The sequence below is a fragment of the Penaeus vannamei genome, chromosome 42 (genome assembly GCF_042767895.1).
Source record: "Penaeus vannamei isolate JL-2024 chromosome 42, ASM4276789v1, whole genome shotgun sequence".
Lineage (NCBI taxonomy): Eukaryota > Metazoa > Arthropoda > Malacostraca > Decapoda > Penaeidae > Penaeus > Penaeus vannamei.
This window is the reverse complement of record NC_091590.1, coordinates 2,389,977-2,409,976: the sequence shown is the minus strand read 5'-3', so window position 1 is coordinate 2,409,976 and position 20,000 is coordinate 2,389,977. Positions and strand designations below refer to the sequence as shown.

The 20,000-nt window shown below is 51.0% G+C and overlaps 1 protein-coding gene across 7 annotated transcripts in view; it reads left to right on the top strand.

The window, feature by feature from the left end:
* Abl (tyrosine-protein kinase Abl) overlaps nt 1–20,000 on the top strand; it is a 315,956-nt gene that overhangs the window by 166,940 nt on the left and 129,016 nt on the right. For 5 of the 7 annotated variants that reach the window (XM_070118721.1, XM_070118720.1, XM_070118718.1 and 2 more), the window contains one exon: nt 9,336–9,725. The exons of 1 other annotated variant lie outside the window; for it this stretch is intronic. In XM_070118721.1, coding sequence (XP_069974822.1) covers nt 9,336–9,725 — 390 coding nt within the window. Of the gene's footprint in view, nt 1–8,037; nt 9,165–9,335; nt 9,726–20,000 lie in introns of those variants that run through there. One more of the 7 variants, XM_027364013.2, reaches the window with a different exon arrangement.

Below are 20,000 nucleotides of genomic sequence, written 5' to 3'. Positions count from 1 at the left end.
GGAAGTAGTAAAGTGGATGATGATGAAGCGGCGGAGACTCAGGTGAAGGGCGGGCGACGTCTGGTCCTCCCGCTGTTGTTGTTGTTTTGTTGTTATTGTTGTTGTTTTTGTTTGTTTTTACGTTGTTGATGTTGATGATGTTGTTTTGTTGTTGTTTTTGATGTTGATGATGTTTTGTTGTTGATATTGTTTTGTTGTTTTTGTTGTTGATATTGTTTTGTTGTTTTTGTTGTTGTTGTTGATGTTGGTGCTTTGTTGTTGTTGCTGATATTTTTTTTAGGTTCAGGGGGTTGCAAAATGTTATTTTTTTCTCGTTTCGTTTAGGCCTACTTATTTCATTTTTTTCTTGCTTCTTTATTTCTTTCCTTCTTCTCTTTCTTCCTTTCCTTCTTACTTTTTGCCTCATTTCTTCCCTTCCTCCTTTCCTTCTTCTTCCCTTCCCTCTCTCCACTCTCTCTCTCCCCTCTCTCCTTCTCTCCCTCCTTCCCTCTCTCCCTCCAACTCCCACTTTCTCCACACCTACTTCCCCTCCCCCTCCTTTCCCCATTCCCTTCCCTTCCCCATCCCCTACCCTTCCCCTACCCCTCCCCTTCCCCTACCCCTCCCCCTTCCCCATCCCCTTCACCCTTCCCTCCCCCTTCCTTTCCACTTCCCCCTCACCTTCCCCCTCCCCCTCCCCTTCCCCTTCCTTTCCACTTCCCTTCCCATCCCCTAACCCTACCCCTTCTCCTCCCCCTTCCTCTTCCGTAAGAGTGACACGCCTCAAGTGGAAGACAAGAAAGAGTAAGCAAAAGGACCGAGAGTGACAGTGTGTTCGGCGGCAGTTTTTCAAATATGTTTTTTCCTCGTTTTCTGTGAATTCTGAAAAAAGAAAGGGTTGAGGATCTTGGGAGGGGGGACTCGAGAAGATGCGGGGGTTGTGTTTTCTTTGTTTTTTTGTTGTTGTTTGGTTGTTTGGTTGGTTTGGTTTTGTGTTTTTTTGTTTTGTTTGTTTGGTTTTGTATTTTTTGTTTTGTTACGATGGATGGTTGTGGGATTCAAGAGGATCTGGGATGGTTTGTTTTTTGTTTAATTGTCTGGTGGTTTTGTTGGTTGTTTACGTATTAGTTATTGGTTTGTTTGTGTATTCATTTACCATCGCCACCATCACCATTCCTCTCCACCATCGTCATTCATCACCAACATTCATCACCATCACGATCGTCGTCATATTTTTAAGGGTAAACTGTAGAAAACGGGAATTCAGCGAGTGTGAACCGGTTTCAGACGAAAGAAAACGGAGATAAGGGAAATTGGATAAAGATTAGGATAAGCAAAGGAGAGGGATGGGAGAGGGGAGGGGGAGGGGGGGGGAAGAGGATTTTGTGGTAGGTGATTGTAGCAAGATAGATAAAATGAGAGGGAGAGAGGGAGGGGGAGAGAGGGAGAGAGGGAGGGGGAGAGAGGAAGGGAAGGGAGAGGAAGAGGGAGAGGAAGGAGAGAGAGAGGGAGAGGGAGAGGAGAGAGAGAGAAGGGGAGGGAGGGAGAAGGAGAGAGAGAAAGAGAGAGGGAGAGGGAGAGGGAGAAGGAGAAGGAAGAGAGAGGGGTGAGGGAGAGGGAAAGAATGAAAGAACACACATCCTCATCCTCACCCTCACACTCACCCTCACCCTCACACTCATATGCATATCCAACGCTACAAAGAAAGGATAAACGCGAGTAAATAAAAGAGATAATTAAAAGCCAAAAAACTTCCCCCCCTCCCTCTCCCTTTCCCCACCCCTTCCCCCCTTCCCCCTTCCCCCCCTTTCCCGCGAGAGTCGAGCTGTTCGAGAGAGACCTGCAACTGTTGCATAATTGAAACCCGAGGAGTGTGTGGGGGGAGGAGTGGGGGGCGGGGGAAGGGGGGAGTGAGGGGGGGTTGTGAGGGGGAGAGGGTTGGGGGTTGGAGTGGGGGAGGGTTAGGGGGGAGTGGGGGAGAGGGAAGGGGGAGTGAGGGGGAGAGGGAAGGGGGAGTGGATGAGGGTTGGGGGTGGAGTGGGGGAGGGTGGGGGTTGTGAGGGGGAGAGGGAAGGGGGGAAGGAAGGAGTGGATGGGGGTGGAGGGAGGAAAAGAGGGGGTGGAGGAAAAGAGGGGGTGGAGGGAGGGAGGGGGTGGAGGGAGGGAGGGAGGAGGGGTTGTTGTGGGGGTGTGTGGGGGGGAGGATGTCATCTACACGGCTTTTCGCGCACTTGCACCTCTCCTCTTTTCTCTCTTCGCTACTTTTCTCCTTGCCTCCTACACTGTCCTCTATCTTTTCACTTCCCCTTTTCAATCTCCTTCTCCCTTTCCTTCTCTTCTCCTCCTTCTCCTTCTTCTTCTCTTGTTCCTCCTCCTCATCTTCCTCCTCGTCCTTGTCCTTGTCCCTCTCCTTCTCGGAGCTTTATTTACTCCTCCTTTCTTCCGTCATCCTTCTCCCATCTGCTGTCTTTTTCTCTCCTCTTATTTCACTTCGTCTCCAAATCGTGTTTGTCTCTCTGTCTGCTGCTCTCTCTCTCTCTCTCTCTCTCTCTCTCTCTCTCTCTCTCTCTCTCTCTCTCTCTCTCTCTCTCTCTCTCTCTCTCTCTCTCTCTCTCTCTCTCTCTCTCTCTCTCTCTCTCTCTCTCTCTCTCTCTCTCTCTCTCTCTCTCTCTCTCTCTCTCTCTCTCCCTCCTCTCTCTCTCTCGTTCCTGGGGGGGTCTCTCTCGTTCTCTCTCTCTCTCTCTCTCTCTCCCTCTCTCTCTCTCTCTCTCTCTCTCTCTCTCTCTCTCTCTCTCTCTCTCTCCCTCTCTCGCAGGGTCACGTTCGCCGGGGATCACGTCAGTCACGTCGCTCGCTCGCCTCGTTCGGAGTGGCGGCGACGTTCTCTCGTTCCTCGAGGGGGTCACGCTCGTTCTCTCCCTCCCTTCCCCCCTCCCTCCCTCCCTCTCTCCCTCGTTCTCGCTCGTTCTCTCCCTCGTTCTCGCTCTCCTCTCCTCTCTCCCTCGTTCTCGCTCGTTCTCTCCCTCCCTCCTCCTCTCCCTTCTTCTCTCCCTCTCTCCCTCGTTCTCCCTCGTTCTCTCCCTCCCTCCTCCTCTCCCTCCCTCCCTCCCTCTCTCCCTCGTTCTCGCTCGTTCTCGCGCGCGTTAGATTGGGTCTGTCAGGTGCACATTCTTTGTCATCTTTTTTTTTTCTTCTTCTTCTTCTTCACTCCTATAATAGATTTGCACTCACAATACCGCTGGGGATGACTTGTCAACGTTCACGTTCCTGCTCTTGTTCACGTTCACTCATTCATTCTCTCGTTCACTCTCGTTCATTCTCTCGCTTACCCCCCCCCTATTCACTCTCACTTTTACTCTCATTCACTCTCTCTTCTTCATTTGCTCGTTCACTCTCACGTTCGCCCTCACGTTCACCCTGGCGTTCTCTCTCATGTTCACTCTCACGTTCACTCACGCTCACTCCCGTTCACTCCCGTTCGCCCTCACGTTCACCTTCTCGTTCCCTCTCCCGTTCGCCCTCACGTTCACTGACCTGGCGTTCTTTCTCATGTTCACTCTCACGTTCACCCTCACGCTCACTCTCACGTTCACTCTCCCGTTCACCTTCTCGTTTACACTCCCGTTCACTCCCGTTCGCCCTCACGTTCACCTTCTCGTTCCCTCTCACGTTCGCCCTCACGCTCACCCTCACGTTCACTATTTCTTGTTCATCCTCTCGTTCACTCTCACGTTCACCTTCTCGTTCACTCCCGTTCGCCCACCCGTTCACCTCCTCGTTCCCTCTCCCGTCCGCCCTGTCGTGTCGATCCGCACGTTCGCCGCCGTCGCTCGCTCACTCGCTCGCTCGCTCGCTCGCTCGCACGCGTCGGCAGCAGCGCCCTTGAGATCGTTCGATAAATTGGCGCGGGGAACTCGGCCCGATTAAGAGCCAGATTAGCGAGGTTATCAAACGCGGTGTGGCAATGATTGGGGGGGTGAGGGGGTGGGGGAGGGGAGGTGAGAGAGGGGTGGGGAGGTGGGGAGGGAGGGGGTGGGGGAGGTGGAGGGAGGGGGAGGGAGGATGGGAAGGGGGTGGTAGGGGTGGGGAGGAGAGGGAGGGATGGGGGGAAGGGAGAGGGAAGGGTGGTATGGAGGAGGGAAGGGGGAGGGGAGAGGGGTGGTAGGGAGGATGAGAGGGAAGGGAAGGAGGGTATGGAGGATGGGGTGGGGAGAGGGTGGTAGGAGGGAGGGAGGATGGGGTTGAGAAGGAGGGGTGGGGGGAGAGAAAGGGAGGAGGGAGGGAACAGAGGTGGTTTGAGGAGTAGGGGAAGGAGAGGGAACAGGGAGAGAGAGAGAGAGAGAGAGAATAGAGAGACGAATAAGAGAGAGAGGAAAAGAGAAAGAGAAAAAGAGAGACAGAGACATAAGTGTAGAGAGACGAGGAGTTGACGAAGGAACAGGAATAGCAATTCGGAGACAAAGAGAGGCGAAGGTAAAATGGGAAAGAGGGAGAGGGAAGGGAGGAGGGTGGAGGGCGGGGCTGACGGATTTTTTGCGTCTAACTTCTTATAACTAGCTTTACCTTTTTTTTTTTTACCTTTCCTTTTCCCTTTTCTTGTAAATAGATTGGTTGTTAATAGCCTTCGGTAATGTCTTTGGTGGTTAGGTGGGAGTAGAAGGGAGGGAGAGAGAAGGGGAGAAAGGGAGAAAGAAATGGAGAGAGGGAGAGATGGATAGGGTGAGGGAGGGAGAGAGAAAGGGAGAGAAGGAGGGAGTAAATAGCCGGCCTGTTAGTCTGTCTGTATGTCTCTGTCTATCTTTCTGTCTGTCTGTCTCCCGCCCCGGTCATTAGGCAAGCATCTAAGCACGTGGCGGAGAAGCGAAGGAGACAAACAAACAAACAAACAAACAAAGCAAGGAGGAGATAGAAACTTGTAGAAAAAACAAGCAGGGAGGAAGGATGTGGGGGTGGGGGAGGAGTAGGGGGTAGGGGGAGGGGAAAGGATTGGAGGGGGGGGGAGGTATGAGAAACATGAGATAGACATGTGATAGATGCATTTTAAGGAAGGTTGTGGGGGTGGGGTGGGGAGTGGGGGAGGGGAAAGCTTCTGGGGGTGGGAGGGGTGGGGAGGTATGAGAAACATGTGATAGACATGTGATAGACGTGTGATAGTAGCATATAAGGGAGGATGTGGGGGTGAGGGTGGGGGGTAGGGGAGGAGTAAGGCTTGTAGGGGGGCTGGGAGGTTGCGGAACATGTGATAGACATGTGATAGATGCACTTAAGGGAACGTCCTCCTCCTCCTCCTCCTTCTTCTTCTTCTTCTTCTTCTTCTTCTTCTTCTTCTTCTTCTTCTTCTTCTTCTTCTTCTTCTTCTTCTTCTTCTTCTTCTTCTTCTTCTTCTTCTTCTTCTTCTTCTTCCTCCTCCTCCTCCTCCTCCTCCTCCTCCTCCTCCTCATCTTCCATCTCTTCCTCCTCCATCACCTTCTCCATCTCCTCCTCCTCCTCCTCCTCTTCCTCCTCCCCCTCCTCCCCCTCCCCCTCCTCCTCTTCCTCTTCCTCCTCCCTCCTCCTCCCTCCTCCTCCTCCTCTCCTCCTCCTCCTCCTCCTCCTCCTCCTCCTCCCCCTCCTCCTCCTCCTCCTCCTCCTCCCTCCTCCTCCTCCCCTCCTCCCTCCTCCCCCCTCCTCCTCCCTCCTCCTCCTCCTCCTCCTCCCTCCTCCTCCTCCTCCCTCCCCTCCCCCCTCCCCCCTCCTCCTCCTCCCCCCCTCCTCCTCCCTCCCTCCCCCCTTCCCCTCCTCCCTCCTCCTCCTCCTCTCCTCCCCCTCCTCCTCCTCCTCCTCCCTTCCCTCCTCCTCCTCCTTTTCTTCTTCCTCCTCCTCCTCCTTCTCTTCCTCCTCTTATCCCCCCTCCTCCACCTCCTCCCCCTTCCTCCTCCTCCTCCTCTTTTTCTTCCTCCTCCTCTTCTTCCTCCTCCTCCTCCTCCTTCCTTCCTTCCTCCCCCTCCTCCTCCTCCTCCTCCTCTTCCTCTTCCACCTCCTCCTCCTCCTCTTCTTCCTCCTCCTCTTCCTTCCTCCTCCTTCTTCCTCCTCCTCCTCCTCCTCCCTCCTCCTTCTCCCCCTCCTCCTCCTCCTCCTCCCCACCTCCCTCCTCCACCACCTCCCCTCCTCCTCCACCTCCTCCTCCTCCTCTTCCTCCTCCTCCTCCTCCTCCTCCTCCTCCTCCTCCTCCTCCTCTCGTTCGCTCGTTGGCTGGGGCGAGAACGGCGCGCTTCTGTCGTGGGCGTTCGTGACAAGTAGAACGGCAGGGGACGTGTTTTGTTGTCATCCGGGTGTGGGTGTGGTTTGTTTGTTTTTGTTTGAGTGTTTGTTTATTGGACGTTTGCGAGTTTATATATTTGTTTATTTATTTACTTGTTTGTTTATTTACTTATTTGTTTATTTTATTTGTTTGTTTGTTTATTAGTTTAGTTTAATATTTGTTTACTTATTACTGTGTATATTTTATTTATTTGTTTATTTATTAGTTTATTTTATTTATTTGTTTACTTATTTCTTTGTATATTTTATTGATTCGTTTATCTATTTGATGTTTGTTTGTTTATTAATTTGTTTATTTATTATTTGCTTATGTATTTATTGAGATATTTATCATTAGCTAATTTATTTATTTGTTTATTTATTATTTACTTGTTTATTTGTTTATTTATTATTTACTTATTTATTTGTTTATTTAAGTATGTGGTTATTTATTTGTCATGTTTAAAGGGTATTGATAAAAGCGGTTGAAGATGCAATCACAAACAATATAGGATGAATGGGAAGTCAAAAGGAAAGAAGGAAAATGGTAATAATGATAGAAATAATAACGATGAAGATAGTGATAAAAATAGTATTTATTAATTGTAATATTGATGATGATGATAATATTAATAATGATAATGATCATATAGATATTAATGATCATATAAATGTTAATGAGGATAATGATAATAATGTAAATGACAAAAATTATGATAATGTTGATAATGATAATGAGGCTAATGATGACGATAGTAATGATTATGAAATGATGATAAAAACGACGTCAATAACATCAACAAAAGGAGCAATAATACAAAAAATAAATAAAATAAACAAATAATAAACTGCAGAGGAATCAACAAAAGGAGCAATAATAATAAAAAAATAAAATAAACAAATAATAAACTGCAGAGGAATCAACAAAAGGAGCAATAATAATGAAAAAAATAAAATACAATAAACAAATAATAAACTGCAGAGGAATCAACAAAAGGAGCAATAATGAAAAAAATAAAATAGAATAAACAAATAATAAACTGCAGAGGAATCAACAAAAGGAGCAATAATGAAAAAAATAAAATAGAATAAACAAATAATGAACTGCAGAGGAATTCGGAAATTGCGTGCGTTCCCGGAGGTCCGTTGTCCAGTTGCAAGGTAAGGTTGGGCGTGGGAAAATTAGGGGAGGGTGGGCGTGGGCGTGGGGGTGGGGGTGGGGTGGGGGTGGGGGGTGACGTGCAGCGGCGGCGGCGGCGGCGGTAGCGGGACGGTGGCGGCGGCGCGGTACCGGTGAGTGCGGTCGGACGAGTGCGCTGCGGTGAGTGAATAACGAGTCGTGAGTGAGAGTCGTGGGAGCCTGCGAGGGAGCGAGGGAGGGAGGGGGTGAGGGAGGGAGGGAGGGAGGGGGAGGGGGTTGGGAGGAGGAAGGAAGGGTAGAGGGAGGGAGGGGGTTGGGAGGGTAGAGGGAGGGAGAGGAGGAGGGTGGAGAGAGGGAGGGAGGAGGGTAGAGGGAAGGGTTATGAGGGGGTGGGGACGGAGGGAGAGAAGGGTGGGAAGAGGGAAGAGGAAGGGTTGAAAGAGGGAGGGAGGGGACGGGGGGAGTAGGGTGGGAAAGGGGATGAGGGAAGAGGGAAGAGGGGTGGGAGGGTTGAGGGTAGCGGGGGAGGAGGAGCAGGAGCAGGAGGAGGAGGAGGGGAGGGGGAGAGGGGGTGTTAGGCAGTGTTGTCATCCTCGAACGTTGGAGTTAGTTGCGTCTCGAGTGCCGCTCCGACACCTTCGCCGTTCCTCGCTCGTTCCCTCTGGAGTTCGTTCTCGCTCAACGTCCTCGTGGATTCTCCTGCCCTTGTGTCGTGTTGCGAGGTCTCGTGGAGCTCGCCCGGGTGCCACGTGGTGACAGAGAGAGAGGGAGAGAGAGAGAGAGAGAGAGAGAGAGAGAGAGAGAGAGAGAGAGAGAGAGAGAGAGAGAGAGAGAGAGAGGAAGGAGACAGTCAGAGAGACAAACGGACAGACAGACAGACAAACAGACAGAGAGACAGACAGAAAAAGAGCCCGAGACAGCGAGAGCGAGAGAGCGCAACCCGCACTCCACGCAGCTGGCATAAGGAACTCCACTCGGCCCAGCTGTCTGAGGGAGTGACAGCCCGCCCCCCGCCCCCGCCGCCGCCAATAAGCCGAGGCCCCAGCACTCCATGTCACGCGCTCGCAGGGGGAGGAACGCTGTGTCGCCGCGAGAGAGGGAGGAGGAAAGAGTCCGGTCGTTTCCCCTGAGCTTTTCCGGGTCGTGTTGCGTCTGCCGAGGGGGAGCCGAGGGTCGCTCGGCCTCGAGTGCTGGAGGGAGAGTCGAGGGAGTGCATCGCGCGGCGCCGAGGAAGGAGGAGGAGCAGGTGTTGTGAAGTGTCGTCGTGTGAAGTGTGTGGTGGAAGTGAGGTGTTGTTTATCAGCGGGTTCTGTGCTGTTATCCGGGCGGGTGATAGGCGCCCGGCCGGCCGGCAGGTGATAGCGAGGAGCGCCGTCAGTGATACGTCTTGTGCGCCCTGAGTCACGCCCGTGGTTGTCGTGTCGTGGTCGGCCGAGGGCGGAGCGAGCAGTGAGCGGGCGTGCGTGAGTGTGTTAGGCATAGCGAGTCGCCCACAACGGAAACGAGTGATCAGGAGTGCCCGCGATGGGCGGCCGCGCTCGCCATGTGCAGCGGGGAGGCGAGGCCATCACGCCAGAGATGCGGGCGGCTCTGAGGATGGGTGTGGATGTGGACTTGGGGGTCGGCCGCGTGTAACGGAGTGGCGGTGTGGGCTCGCCATGCCCACGGTCGCGGGCGCTGTGACACGCGTCCTCTGCAAGTGCACGGTTCATTTTCATCCAGTATGACATGGGCGCCTGTGTGGGCACCCGCAGCAAGCAGGCAGGTGGGTCCCGCGGGCGGTGTTCGTGCGCTGCTTCGGCGGCGCCCGTAGAGTAAGACCAGTAGTTGCCACTCGTGGGCGCGAGGGCTTAGACTTGGTGCTGTAAACCCTGTGCTCAGTAGTTCTTGTCCCGTAGCTTTGTCGTTACTAAACCTAACGCTCTCTCTCTTGCAGAGGCTCTCCTAGCGGCGCGGCCGCTGCCGGACCTGCCCGACGTGGTGAGCGGGAGCGGGGGTGGCGCCCTCGATCCCATGGGCGGGCCCGGCCCCCCGGAGTCTCAACACGTGGGCGCCACCTTTGTCAGCACTATCCAGTCCGCGCTCCCCGCCCATGTCGCGCAAAGCCCGCTGCCCGTCTCCGTCTCCGCCGCCGCCGCCGCCGTCGCCGCCGCCCAGGTCACCTCCGCGACGCCCCTTGGCGACGCGAACACCACCAACGCCGCGGCGACCAAGTGGCACTCGCGCGAGAACCTGCTGGCGCCCGAGGAGGAGGGCGACCCGCAGCTCTTCGTGGCGCTCTACGAGTTCCGTGCCCAGGGCGAGAACCAGCTCACGCTCAGGAAGGGTAAGTACCCGACACGACTCTTCAGAGGGGGCGCTCGGGGCGGGCGGGGGGGAGGGAGGGAGGGAGGGCGGGGGCGGGGGGCACGCTCTGAGGGAGGGTAAGAGCTATATTGAGGGCGGGCTGAGTCATCGCAGGCTGTAATGCTCTGCTTATTAGAGGCATTCGCGTTTAATCATGGCCAGGGTGGCATCGCAGCGGCGGCGAGGAGGGACTGGGAAGGAGGCGCGCGGCCGCTGAAGGAGAAAACAATGGCGGAAGTGGAAGGGGAGGTGGGCAGGAAGGGGGAAGGGGAAGGGGAAGGAAAAGGGAGGGGAAAGGAAGGGAAGAAGAAGAGGCAGGGGGAAGGGGAAAGAAAAGGGAAGAGGAAAGGGAAGAGAATGGGGGAGAGGTGTGGGTAGGGGCAAGGGGAAGGGAATGGGGGGAAGAGATGGGGAAAGGGGGAAGGGGAAAGAAATAGGGAAAAGGTAAGGGAGAAGGGATGACATCTAAATGCAAGGAAAGGGAGAGGAAGGGGAAGAGGTAAAGGGGTGAAGAGACTAAGAGGTTAGAAATGACGGTTAGAGGAAACGTTTTCCACGCGGCCGGACGTCGGAGGTCCTACCATGGTGGCGTCTGGGAATTAAGAGAGAGAGAGAGAGAGAGAGAGAGAGAGAGTGAAAGAGAGGGAGAGAGAGAGAGAGAGAGAGAGAGAGAGAGAGAGAGAGAGAGAGAGAGAGGGAGAAAGAGAAGGAGAGAGAGAGAGAGAGAGAGAGAGAGGGAAAGAGACAGACAGACAGACCGAGACAGAGAAAGAGATGGAGATAGAGAGACAGAGACAGAGAGAGAGAGAGAGAGAGAGAGAGAGGAAGGGCCTGCACGAGACGAACTCCCTCCGGTAATTACCAGTCCGTCTGAAAAGGGAGGGGAAACCGGGCCGTGCGCGGCGTTGGTCTCGCCCTGTGTGCGCGGGAGGGAGGGAGTTATTAGCCGGAGAAACATTATAGGGGCGGGATTAGTGATTAGGAGGGGGGGGGTGCTGTGCTTTTTCGGAAGGGGGAGGGGGTGTTTTTAAGGGGGGTTGGAGGAGGATGGGGTCTATTGTTTTTTTTTTTAAGGGGGGTGGGGTGGGAACTGTGTTTTAAAGGGGGAGGGGTGTGGGAGATCGGTTTTTTAAGGGGGAGGGGGTGGGGGTCTCCTGTTTTTTTAAAGGGGGGTAGGGTGTGGGAACTGTGTTTTAAAGGGGAGAGGGGGGTGGGAGACCGGTTTAAAGGGGGAGGGGGTGGGGGACCTGTTTTTTAAAGGGGGAGGGGGTGGGAAACTGTTTTTAAGGGGAGAGGGTGTGGAAGACTGGTTTTTAAGGGGGGTATGGGAAGTTTTATAAGAGGAAGGAGGGTTCTGTTTTTTTTTAAAGTGGGGTGGGGGGGGGTTGGTGGATGAATTACCTGTTTTTTAAAGGGGGGGATTCGTGCTTTAGAGGGGGGACTTTATTTAGGGGAAGGAGAGTCCTGTTTTAGAGGGACGGACTCTCTTTAAGGGGGAAGTCCTTTTCGTAAATAGGGGAAAGAGGGAGTCCATTTTAAGGTACAGAGGACCGGGGAGTCCTTTTGAGGAGGGTCGAGTCTCCTCTTCGAAAGTAGAGTAAAAGTCCCGTTAGAGTAAGGAAAGGATGGGGAGTCCTCTCTTAAGGAAGGAGGGGGGTAAAGGGGTGGGTAAAGGGGGGGGAGGGGGTTCCGGAAGGCGCAGGCGACAGCGAGAGACGCTAATAACACGACGTGTCCGGCGGACGTGGCTCGTGTCGCGTGCTTTAACCTACATGAAATGGTTGTAGAAAGTGTGTCAACTGGTTAGGATTGGACGCGGTGGCGGTGGAGCACGTGGGGTGGGCGTGGGCGGGAGGAAAGCGTGGGCGGTGGGCGGTTCGGTGAGAAGAGGAGAGTGAGGGTCTGAGAGGAAGTGGGTGGGGAGATAGAGGGAGGGGAGGGTGGAGGGAGGAGAGAAGAGCAGGAGGAGGTGCGTGGAGGTGGAAGAGCGTGGGCGGGAGTGCTCGGGTTTGGGCGTGTCGAGTTTTTCTTTTTTTCTTTCCTTTTCTTTTCTTTTCCTTTCTTTTCTTCTCTTTTCTTCTTTTCTTTTCTTTCTTTCTTTCTATCTTTCCTTCTTTCTTTTCTTTTCTTTCTTTCTATCTTTCCTTCTTTCTTTTCTTTCTTTCTTTCTAACTTCATATCTTTCTATCTTTCCTTCTTTCCTTCTTTCTTTTCTTTTCTTTCTTTTCTTTCCTCTTATCCCCCTGATAGCTCAAAGACCTGTCATAAAACACACGGTTGAACATTAGACGGATAAACACAAATCACGGGGATTAAATCCGATCCACGACATCATGAACACCGCCGCCCAAGACCCTCTGAGATAGCGGCTGTTGTCTGTCTGTCTGTCTGTCTGTCTGTCTGTCTGTCTGTCTGTCTCTCACTCAGGCGATAAGGCCAGCGATAAGGGTTATCTTGGTAACTGTGACAAAAGTTTGATGGGAGAGAGAGAAAAAAAAAGGAGATAAGGGGGTATTTGATTGAGGTAGCGAATGTGGTGTCTCGGTAATTGTGATAAAAGGTTGATGTGAGGGGGAAAAAAGAGAGGGAGAGGGAGGGAGAGGGAGAGAGGGAGAGAGAGAGAGAGAGAGAGAGAGAGAGAGAGAGAGAGAGAGAGAGAGAGAGAGAGAGAGAGAGAGAGAGAGAGAGAGAGAGAGGGAGAGGGAGAGGGAGAGGGAGAGGGAGAGGGAGAGAGAGGGAGGGAGAGGGGGAGAGAGAGAGAGAAAGAGAGAGAGATAGACAGACAGACAGACAGACAGACAGACAGAGACCACTGGAGAATCACCTTTATTACCCTTAACCGAGAGGGGGAGGGGAGAAGAGAGAGAAAAGAAAAGAGAGTGAGAGAGAGAACACGGGAGAATCACCCTTATCACCCTTAACCCTTTGGCCGAGTCTGGTGTACTGTGGACGATGTCTTGTGAGGCCAGAGCAGTGTCCCTCAATCTATCTATTTATCTATCTATCGTTGGGCTACCGAAGACGAGGTCAGGTTAGAGTAAAAATAAGTAAAGAAGAAATACAGTTTTAGATTGTAGCATTTTGTTTATTTGTTTATTTTTTTTATTATTTTTTTATCATATTTTGTGCGTGTTATATCAGTTGGCTTACTGATTTTGTTTATTTCGATTTCTTTTTAATTTTTGTTATTCGTTGTATATTGAAGTGATTGATTGAATGCATGATTAATGAATGAAGTATCTACTCGTACGTGTTCGTTATTATTGTTATTGTTATTTATTTATTTATCTATCTGTCTATTTATTAGGAAGACGCTGATTGACTGACTGAATGATTAATTAATCAAGTATCTACTCGTACCTGTTTATTGTTATTAATATTATTTTTTGGTTATTGTTATTATTATTATTATTATTATTATTATTATTATTATTATTATTATTATTATTATTATTATTAATATTATTATTATTTACTGATTCGAAATGCGCTAATTGGCTGAATGAATAATTTATGAATGAAGTATCTACTCGTACCTGTTTATTATTATTAATATTATTATTGTATTATTATTATTATGATTAATTTTATTTTTATTATTATTTTTTATGTATTTATTCGGAAGACGTTGATTGGCTAAATGAATAATTTATGAATGAAGTATCTACTCGTACCTGTTTATTATTATGATTATTGTTATTTATTTATTTGTTTATTCTGAAGACGCAATCTTTTTTAAACACTGCAGTGCAGGTGAAGACTGACAGTTGCATCAATAGGGTGAGAGGGGAGCGGAGGGGAAGGTGGGGGAGGGGGAGGAAGGGGGAGGGGGCGTGGCACCTTCTCATCATCACCTCGAGGGAAGGGTGGGAGAGGAGGAGGAGAGGGAGGGAGGAGGGAGGAGGGAGGGAGGGAGGTAAGAGATGGGAGCAGGGAGGGGAGGGAGGGAGGGAGGGAGGGAGGGGAGGGGGAGGGTGGGAGGGAGAGGAGGGAGAGAGGGGGGTGAGGGAGAGAGGGAGGGATGGAAGGGGAGAGGAGAGAGAGAGAGAGAGAGGAGGAAGGAGGGAGGCAGGGAGCGGAGGGTGAGGGATGGATGGAAGGAGGGAGGGAGATAAGCAGGGAGGGAGTAAGGGGAGATGGATGGATGGACGGGACTGACACACATACACATACATTCATATATATATATATGTATATATATATATATATATATATATATATATATATATATATATATATATATATATATATATATATATATATGGTAGATATGATATATATGATATGATATGATATATGATGATATGATCTATGTGAGTAATATATACCAACCAAGGACACAAGTGACGTCACAGCGAAATGTTTCATAACTAACAGGAAAAAAGATAAAGCTGCGGCCTTGATTAAAAGCCTCGGAGAGCTGGAAAGATAACAGGTGTATGGGACAGAAAACAAGGATCAGATGGATAAGAAAAATGGTTACGGGAGAAAATAGTTTGTGGCGTTGAGAGAGATAGACAGACAGATAGATAGACAGGCAGATAGATAGACAGGCAGATAGATAGATAGATAGATGGACAGACAGACAGACAGATTGATAGACAAACAGACAGGCGGATAGATAGATAGATAGATAGATAGATAGACAGGCAGATAGATAGATAGACAGACAGACAGACAGACAGACATTAGCAGACAGACAGATAGACAGACAGACAGACAGACATTAGCAGACAGACATAGATAGACAGGCAGATAGATAGATAGACAGGCAGACACACACACACACACACACACACACACACACACACACACACACACACACACACACACACACACACACACACATTAGCACACACACACACACACACACACAGACAGACAGAAAAAACAGACAGACAGATAGATACAGATAGATAAACAGACAGACGGAAAAAAAAACAGACAGACAGACAAAGACAGAAACAAAGAGAGAAATATGCCCGTCCATTGAAGTATGTAAAAAAAGTGGAAAAGGAAGCATTAGAGCGGCCAGAGTTTTTTTTTTTTTTTTTTTTTAATTCGACGCGTTTTGAAAATACGGAAATGGCGCGAGTGAAGGAGTGCGGCTCGAAGAAAACCGAGAGCGCAAAACGAGAAATAAAATATCGGGAAAAATAGCTTACTGCATTCTAAGTTTTTTTTTTTTTTCACTCGGGGAGGTTGGGGGGGTTGGGGGGAGGTTGTAGTCGATAGGGAGGTTGGGAAGGAGGGAGGTGGATGGGGGAGGGGGAGGTGGAGGTTGAGTGGATGAGGGGGTGAGGAGGTGGAGTGGATGAGGGGGGAGAGGGGAGGGAGTAGAGGGGGTAGAGGGAGGTGGAGTGGATGAGGGGAGAGGAGGTGGAGTGGATGAGGGGGAGAGGGGAGGGTGTGAGTAGATGAGGGGGTAGAGGAGAGTGGAGTGGATGAAGGGAGGAGGGGAGAGTGAGAGGATGAAGGGGTGGAGGGGAGGTGGAGTGGATGAGGGGAGGGGAGAGGTGAGAGGATGAGGGGGAGGGGAGAGGAAGGGATAATGGTAGGAGAATGATGTGGAGGGGGATGTGGAGGAAGTGGAAGGGAACTGGAGGATGGAAGTGAGATATGGGAAGTGGAAAAGGAAAGAAGGGAAGAGGAAGAGGGCGAGTATAAAGGGAAGAGGAATGGAGGGAAAGAGGAAAAGGAGAGAGGAAGAGAAAAGACTGATGAAAGAGGGAAAAAAGGAGATGGAGGTGGAGAGGACATGGGGGAGGTGGGGAGGGGAGGGAGGGGAAGGGGTGTTTGGAAGTCGGGCGGGCTTACGTAATGTATTACCGGGCGGGTATTGTGTAGCGGGAAATGGATACCGTTGAGCGGGAATATGTATGTATTTTGCAGCCGCTGGGAATGGCCGGAGGCGGAGAGGGGGGGTAAGTAGAGGGGGATGAATGAAGGGAGGGGGCGAGGAGGAATGAAGGGGGAGGGGGCCGAGAGGGGAGCTTCCGGGAGAGGGGGAGAGGTGGAGAGGGGTGGGGTGAATGAAGGGGGAGGGGCTGAGAGGGAGCTTCAGGGAGAGGGGGGGATGAATGAAGGGGGAGGGCCGAGAGGGGAGCTTCTGGGGGTAGGGAGAGAGGTGGGGTATGAAATAGAGGGTGGGGGTGAATGAAGGGGGGAGGGGGCGAGAGGGAATGGCCGGGGCCGGGAGGGGAGCTTCCGGGGGAAAGGGAGGATGAGTGAAGTGGGGGGTGAATTAAAGGCCGGGGAGGAGGGGTAAGAAGTAGAGGGGGTGGGTGGGGATGAATGAAGGGGAGGAGGGGAGAGCGGGAGGCAAGAGTAGAAGGGGGGTGAATGAAGGGGAGGGAGGGGGTAAGAGGTATGGGGGTAGGGGGTGAATTAAAGGTAGGGAGGGGTAAAATTAGAGGGGTGGGAGTGAATGAAGAGGGAGGGGCGTGAGGGGGGGGTCTAAAGTAGAGGGTAGGGAGTGAATAAATGGGAGGGGGCAGGGGGGCTAGAGCGGGAGTGGGGTGGGGGGGTGGGGGGGCATCGAAGGGCATTGTATCCGTTGTGCGCGAAAAAGATGGACGGATTGGCGGCTCGTTCTATCCAAGGACGGAAACGTAGCGTATCCCCATCCCTCTTTCCGGCCGGGAGGAAATTATGGAGGTGTTGGGGCTGTTGCGCGCTGTTATGTCCCCGGGTTTGTGTTTTTTTTTTCTAGGATAGATGGATGATAACACACGGTCTTAATACGGACAGGCACATCTATACGGGCAGACGCACACGTTCGCATGCACGTTTTGGACATGTTTTGCCTCTTATTTTAGTTTTTAGTTTTGCTCTTTCTCTTTCTCGTTCTTTCTCTCTCTCTTTCTCTCTTTCTCTCTTTCTCTCTTTCTCTTTCTCTCTCTCTCTTTCTCTCTTCTCTCTCTCTTTCTCTCTCTCTTTCTCTCTCTCTTTCTCTCTCTCTCTCTCTCTCTCTCTCTCTCTCTCTCTCTCTCTCTCTCTCTCTCTCTCTCTCTCTCTCTCTCTCTCTCTCTCTCTCGAAAAGCCCAAAATCCTTGTATGTTTTCCTGAGCTAACTCGAGGCCCATGAATTGTCTTTGCTGTGTGGAGAGAGAGAGAGAGAGAAGAGAGAGAGAGAGAGAGAGAGAGAGAGAGAGAGAGAGAGAGAGAGAGAGAGAGAGAGAGAGAGAGAGAGAGAGAGAGAGAGAGAGAGAGAGAGAGAGAGAACGCCCTTATGAAGAACCAAGTATAACAGGTACTCGGCACGAACGCCCCCTTCACTTCCCCAGGTATTCCTGTCCCCTTGTCCTCCTCTCCCACCTCTTTCCCCTCTTCCTCTTCCCCTTCCCCTCCTTTCACACCTCTTTCTCTTCCCCTTCCCCTCCCCTCTTTCTCTTCCCCTTCCCCTCCTCTCCCACCTCTTCCCCCTCTTCCTCTTCCCCTCTCCTACCTCTTTCCCTTCTTCTTCCCCTCCTCTCCCCCTCTCCCCCTTCTTCTCTCCTCCCTCTCCTTGTCCTTCTTTCTCCCTCTCTTCCTTTCCCTCCTCTCCTCTTCTCCCCCTTTCCCTTTTCCCCATCTCCTCCTTTCCCTCCTCTCCCCCTCTCCCCTCACCCCTTTTCCCCCATCTCCTCTATCCCCCTTCTTCTCCTTTTCCCCCATCTCCTATATCCCCCTTCTCCTTTCCCCTTCTCTCCTTGTCCTCCCTGTCTCCCCCTTTCCCTCATCCCCTGCAGCCCGTGTCGTCACAACATCTACCTCTTCTTTCCTCTTAAATCCTCTCTTCTCCTCTTTTCTCCTCTCTTCTCTCCTCCAGAGCCCCCGAGGGAAGATGGAAGGGTGGGGGGAGAGGTAGGTGATGCCCCTCGTGTCTCTCGCAGTGGCACTCACTTGCCGAAATGCACCTTCGTCGCTCTTCAATTGGCACTCGACGCGCTCTCACTCTCCTCTCCTCCACTCCCCTCTCCCCTCTTCCCTCCCCTGCCCTACCCTTTCCTCTCCTTTTCCCTCCCCTCTCCCCTTCCCTCTCCTCTTCTCTTCCCTCTCCTCTCTCCTCCCCTGCCCTATCCTCTCCTCTCCTCTCCTATCCTCCCCTATCCTATCCTCTCCTCTTCCTCTCCTTCCCATTCCCTCCTCTCCTCTCCTCTTCCCTCCCCTCTCCTTTCATCCCCTCCCCTCCTCTCTCCTCCTCCACTCCTCTCCCTTCCTCTCCCCTCCTTTCCCTTCCTCTACCCTCCCCTCCCCTCTCCTCCCTCTCAGTCATTTCTTTGGGTGCTTATCTGTCCCTTCGAGTCCGCTTTTCTCCTTGTCGCATCCTCTTCTTTTTTCTTTATATCACTCTCTTTCTCGTTTTGTCTTTGTGTTTATCGTTCTTTCTCACTTTCTTGTTCTCTGTTTCTGTCTCTCTCTGTTCCTGTCTGTCCCTTCCTCCCTCTCCCTCTCTTTCGCTCTTTCTCTCTCTCTCTCTCTCTCTCTCTGTCTCTCTCTCTCTCATATATATATATATAAATATATATATATATACATATATATATATATATATATATATATATATATGTATATATATATATATATATATATATATATATATATATAATGTATATATATATATATATATATATATATATATATATATATATATATATATATATATATATATATATATATATATCCCTCTCCTCTCTCTCTCTCTATCTTCTCTCTCTTCCCTCTTTCTCTCTCTCTCTCTCTCTCTCTCTCTCTCTCTCTCTCTCTCTCTCTCTCTCTCTCTCTCTCTCTCTCTCTCTCTCTCTCTCTCTCTCTCCCTCTCTCCCTCTCTCCCCTTCTTTCCCACTCTCTCCCTCTTTCCCTCTCTCTCTCTCTCTCTCTCTCCCGGGCACGAGTCTCCCGTCGAGAGTGCCAAGCTTGAATGGCTCTCCGAGTGCCATCGATAGAGCTCCCTCCTCCTTAACAATCCCGCTTTAATTTCGCAATGTTTTATTGAGTCGAGGCTGAGCGCGCCGCGTGTAATTAGCACGTGCTTGGGGGAGGCATGCGGGGGCTCGGGGTGGCAGGTGTGCGAGGGGGGTTGGGGGTTGGGTGGGAGGGGGAGGTTGTGGGTGTGGGGTGGGGAGGGGGTTGTATGTGTGTGTGTGTGTGTGTGAATGTTGTATTGTGTGTGTGTGTGTGTGTGTGTTTAGAGAGAGTGTTTAGAGAGTGTGTGTGCGTGAATGTGTGTTGTGAATGTGTGTGTGTGTGTGTGTGTGTGTGCGTGCGTGTGTGTCTGTTTATGTATGTATGTATGCATGTATGTTTATGTATGTGTGTGCATGTATTTTTGCGTGTGAGAGCCGGATTGTGTGTGCGAGAGCGTGATAGGGCAGAGTGAAGTTCAAAGGTTAAGTCTTGAGGGTTGTAGGTATGGGTAGGAGGTAGTGGAAGAGGAGAGGGAGAGAGAGGGAGAGAGAGAGAAAGCGAGAGAAAGGAATAGAGAGAGAAAAAAAAGAGAGAGAAAGTACGAGAAGAATGTAAGTAAAAGAGAGAAAGAGAAAGAAAACAAAAAGAGAGAGAGAGAGAGAGAGAGAGAGAGAGAGAGAGAGAGAGAGAGAGAGAGAGAGAGAGAGAGAGAGAGAGAGAGAGAGAGAGAAAGAGAAAGAGAGAGAGAGAGAGAGAGAGAGAGAGAGAGAGAGAGAGAGAGAGAGAGAGAGAGAGAGAGAGAGAGAGAGAGAGAGAGAGGGGCGATAACGGTAGGAGTGATAAGAGCGGCAGGTGTTTTCTCCGGATCTTGGAAGGTCAAACTTTAACCCAACGACGAGAGAAGACATGAGGGACGAGATGGCCGAAGGCATGAGGGAAAACATGACCGAAAATGGGACCAAAGACATGACTGAAGACATGACTGAAGACGTGACTTAAAACATGAAAGAAAGACATGACCGAAAATGAGACCAAAGAAGACATGACTGAAGACATGACTGAAGACGTGACTTAAAACATAAGGGAAAACATGACCGAAAATGCGACCAATGACATGACTGAAGACTTGACCTAAGACATGAAGAAAGACATGACCGAAAACGTGACCGAAAACGTGACCGAAGACAATGACAGAAAACATGAGGGAAGACGTGACCGGAGACATGAGGGAGGGCACGACCGAGATTTTGCGCGGATGTCGCTGACGTGAGTGACATGTCGGAGCGGAGGAGGGCGGTGGATGTGGCACGTGCGAGTCCGGGGTGCGGGTATGGCAGCGGCGGGCGTGCGAGGCGGATCAGCACGC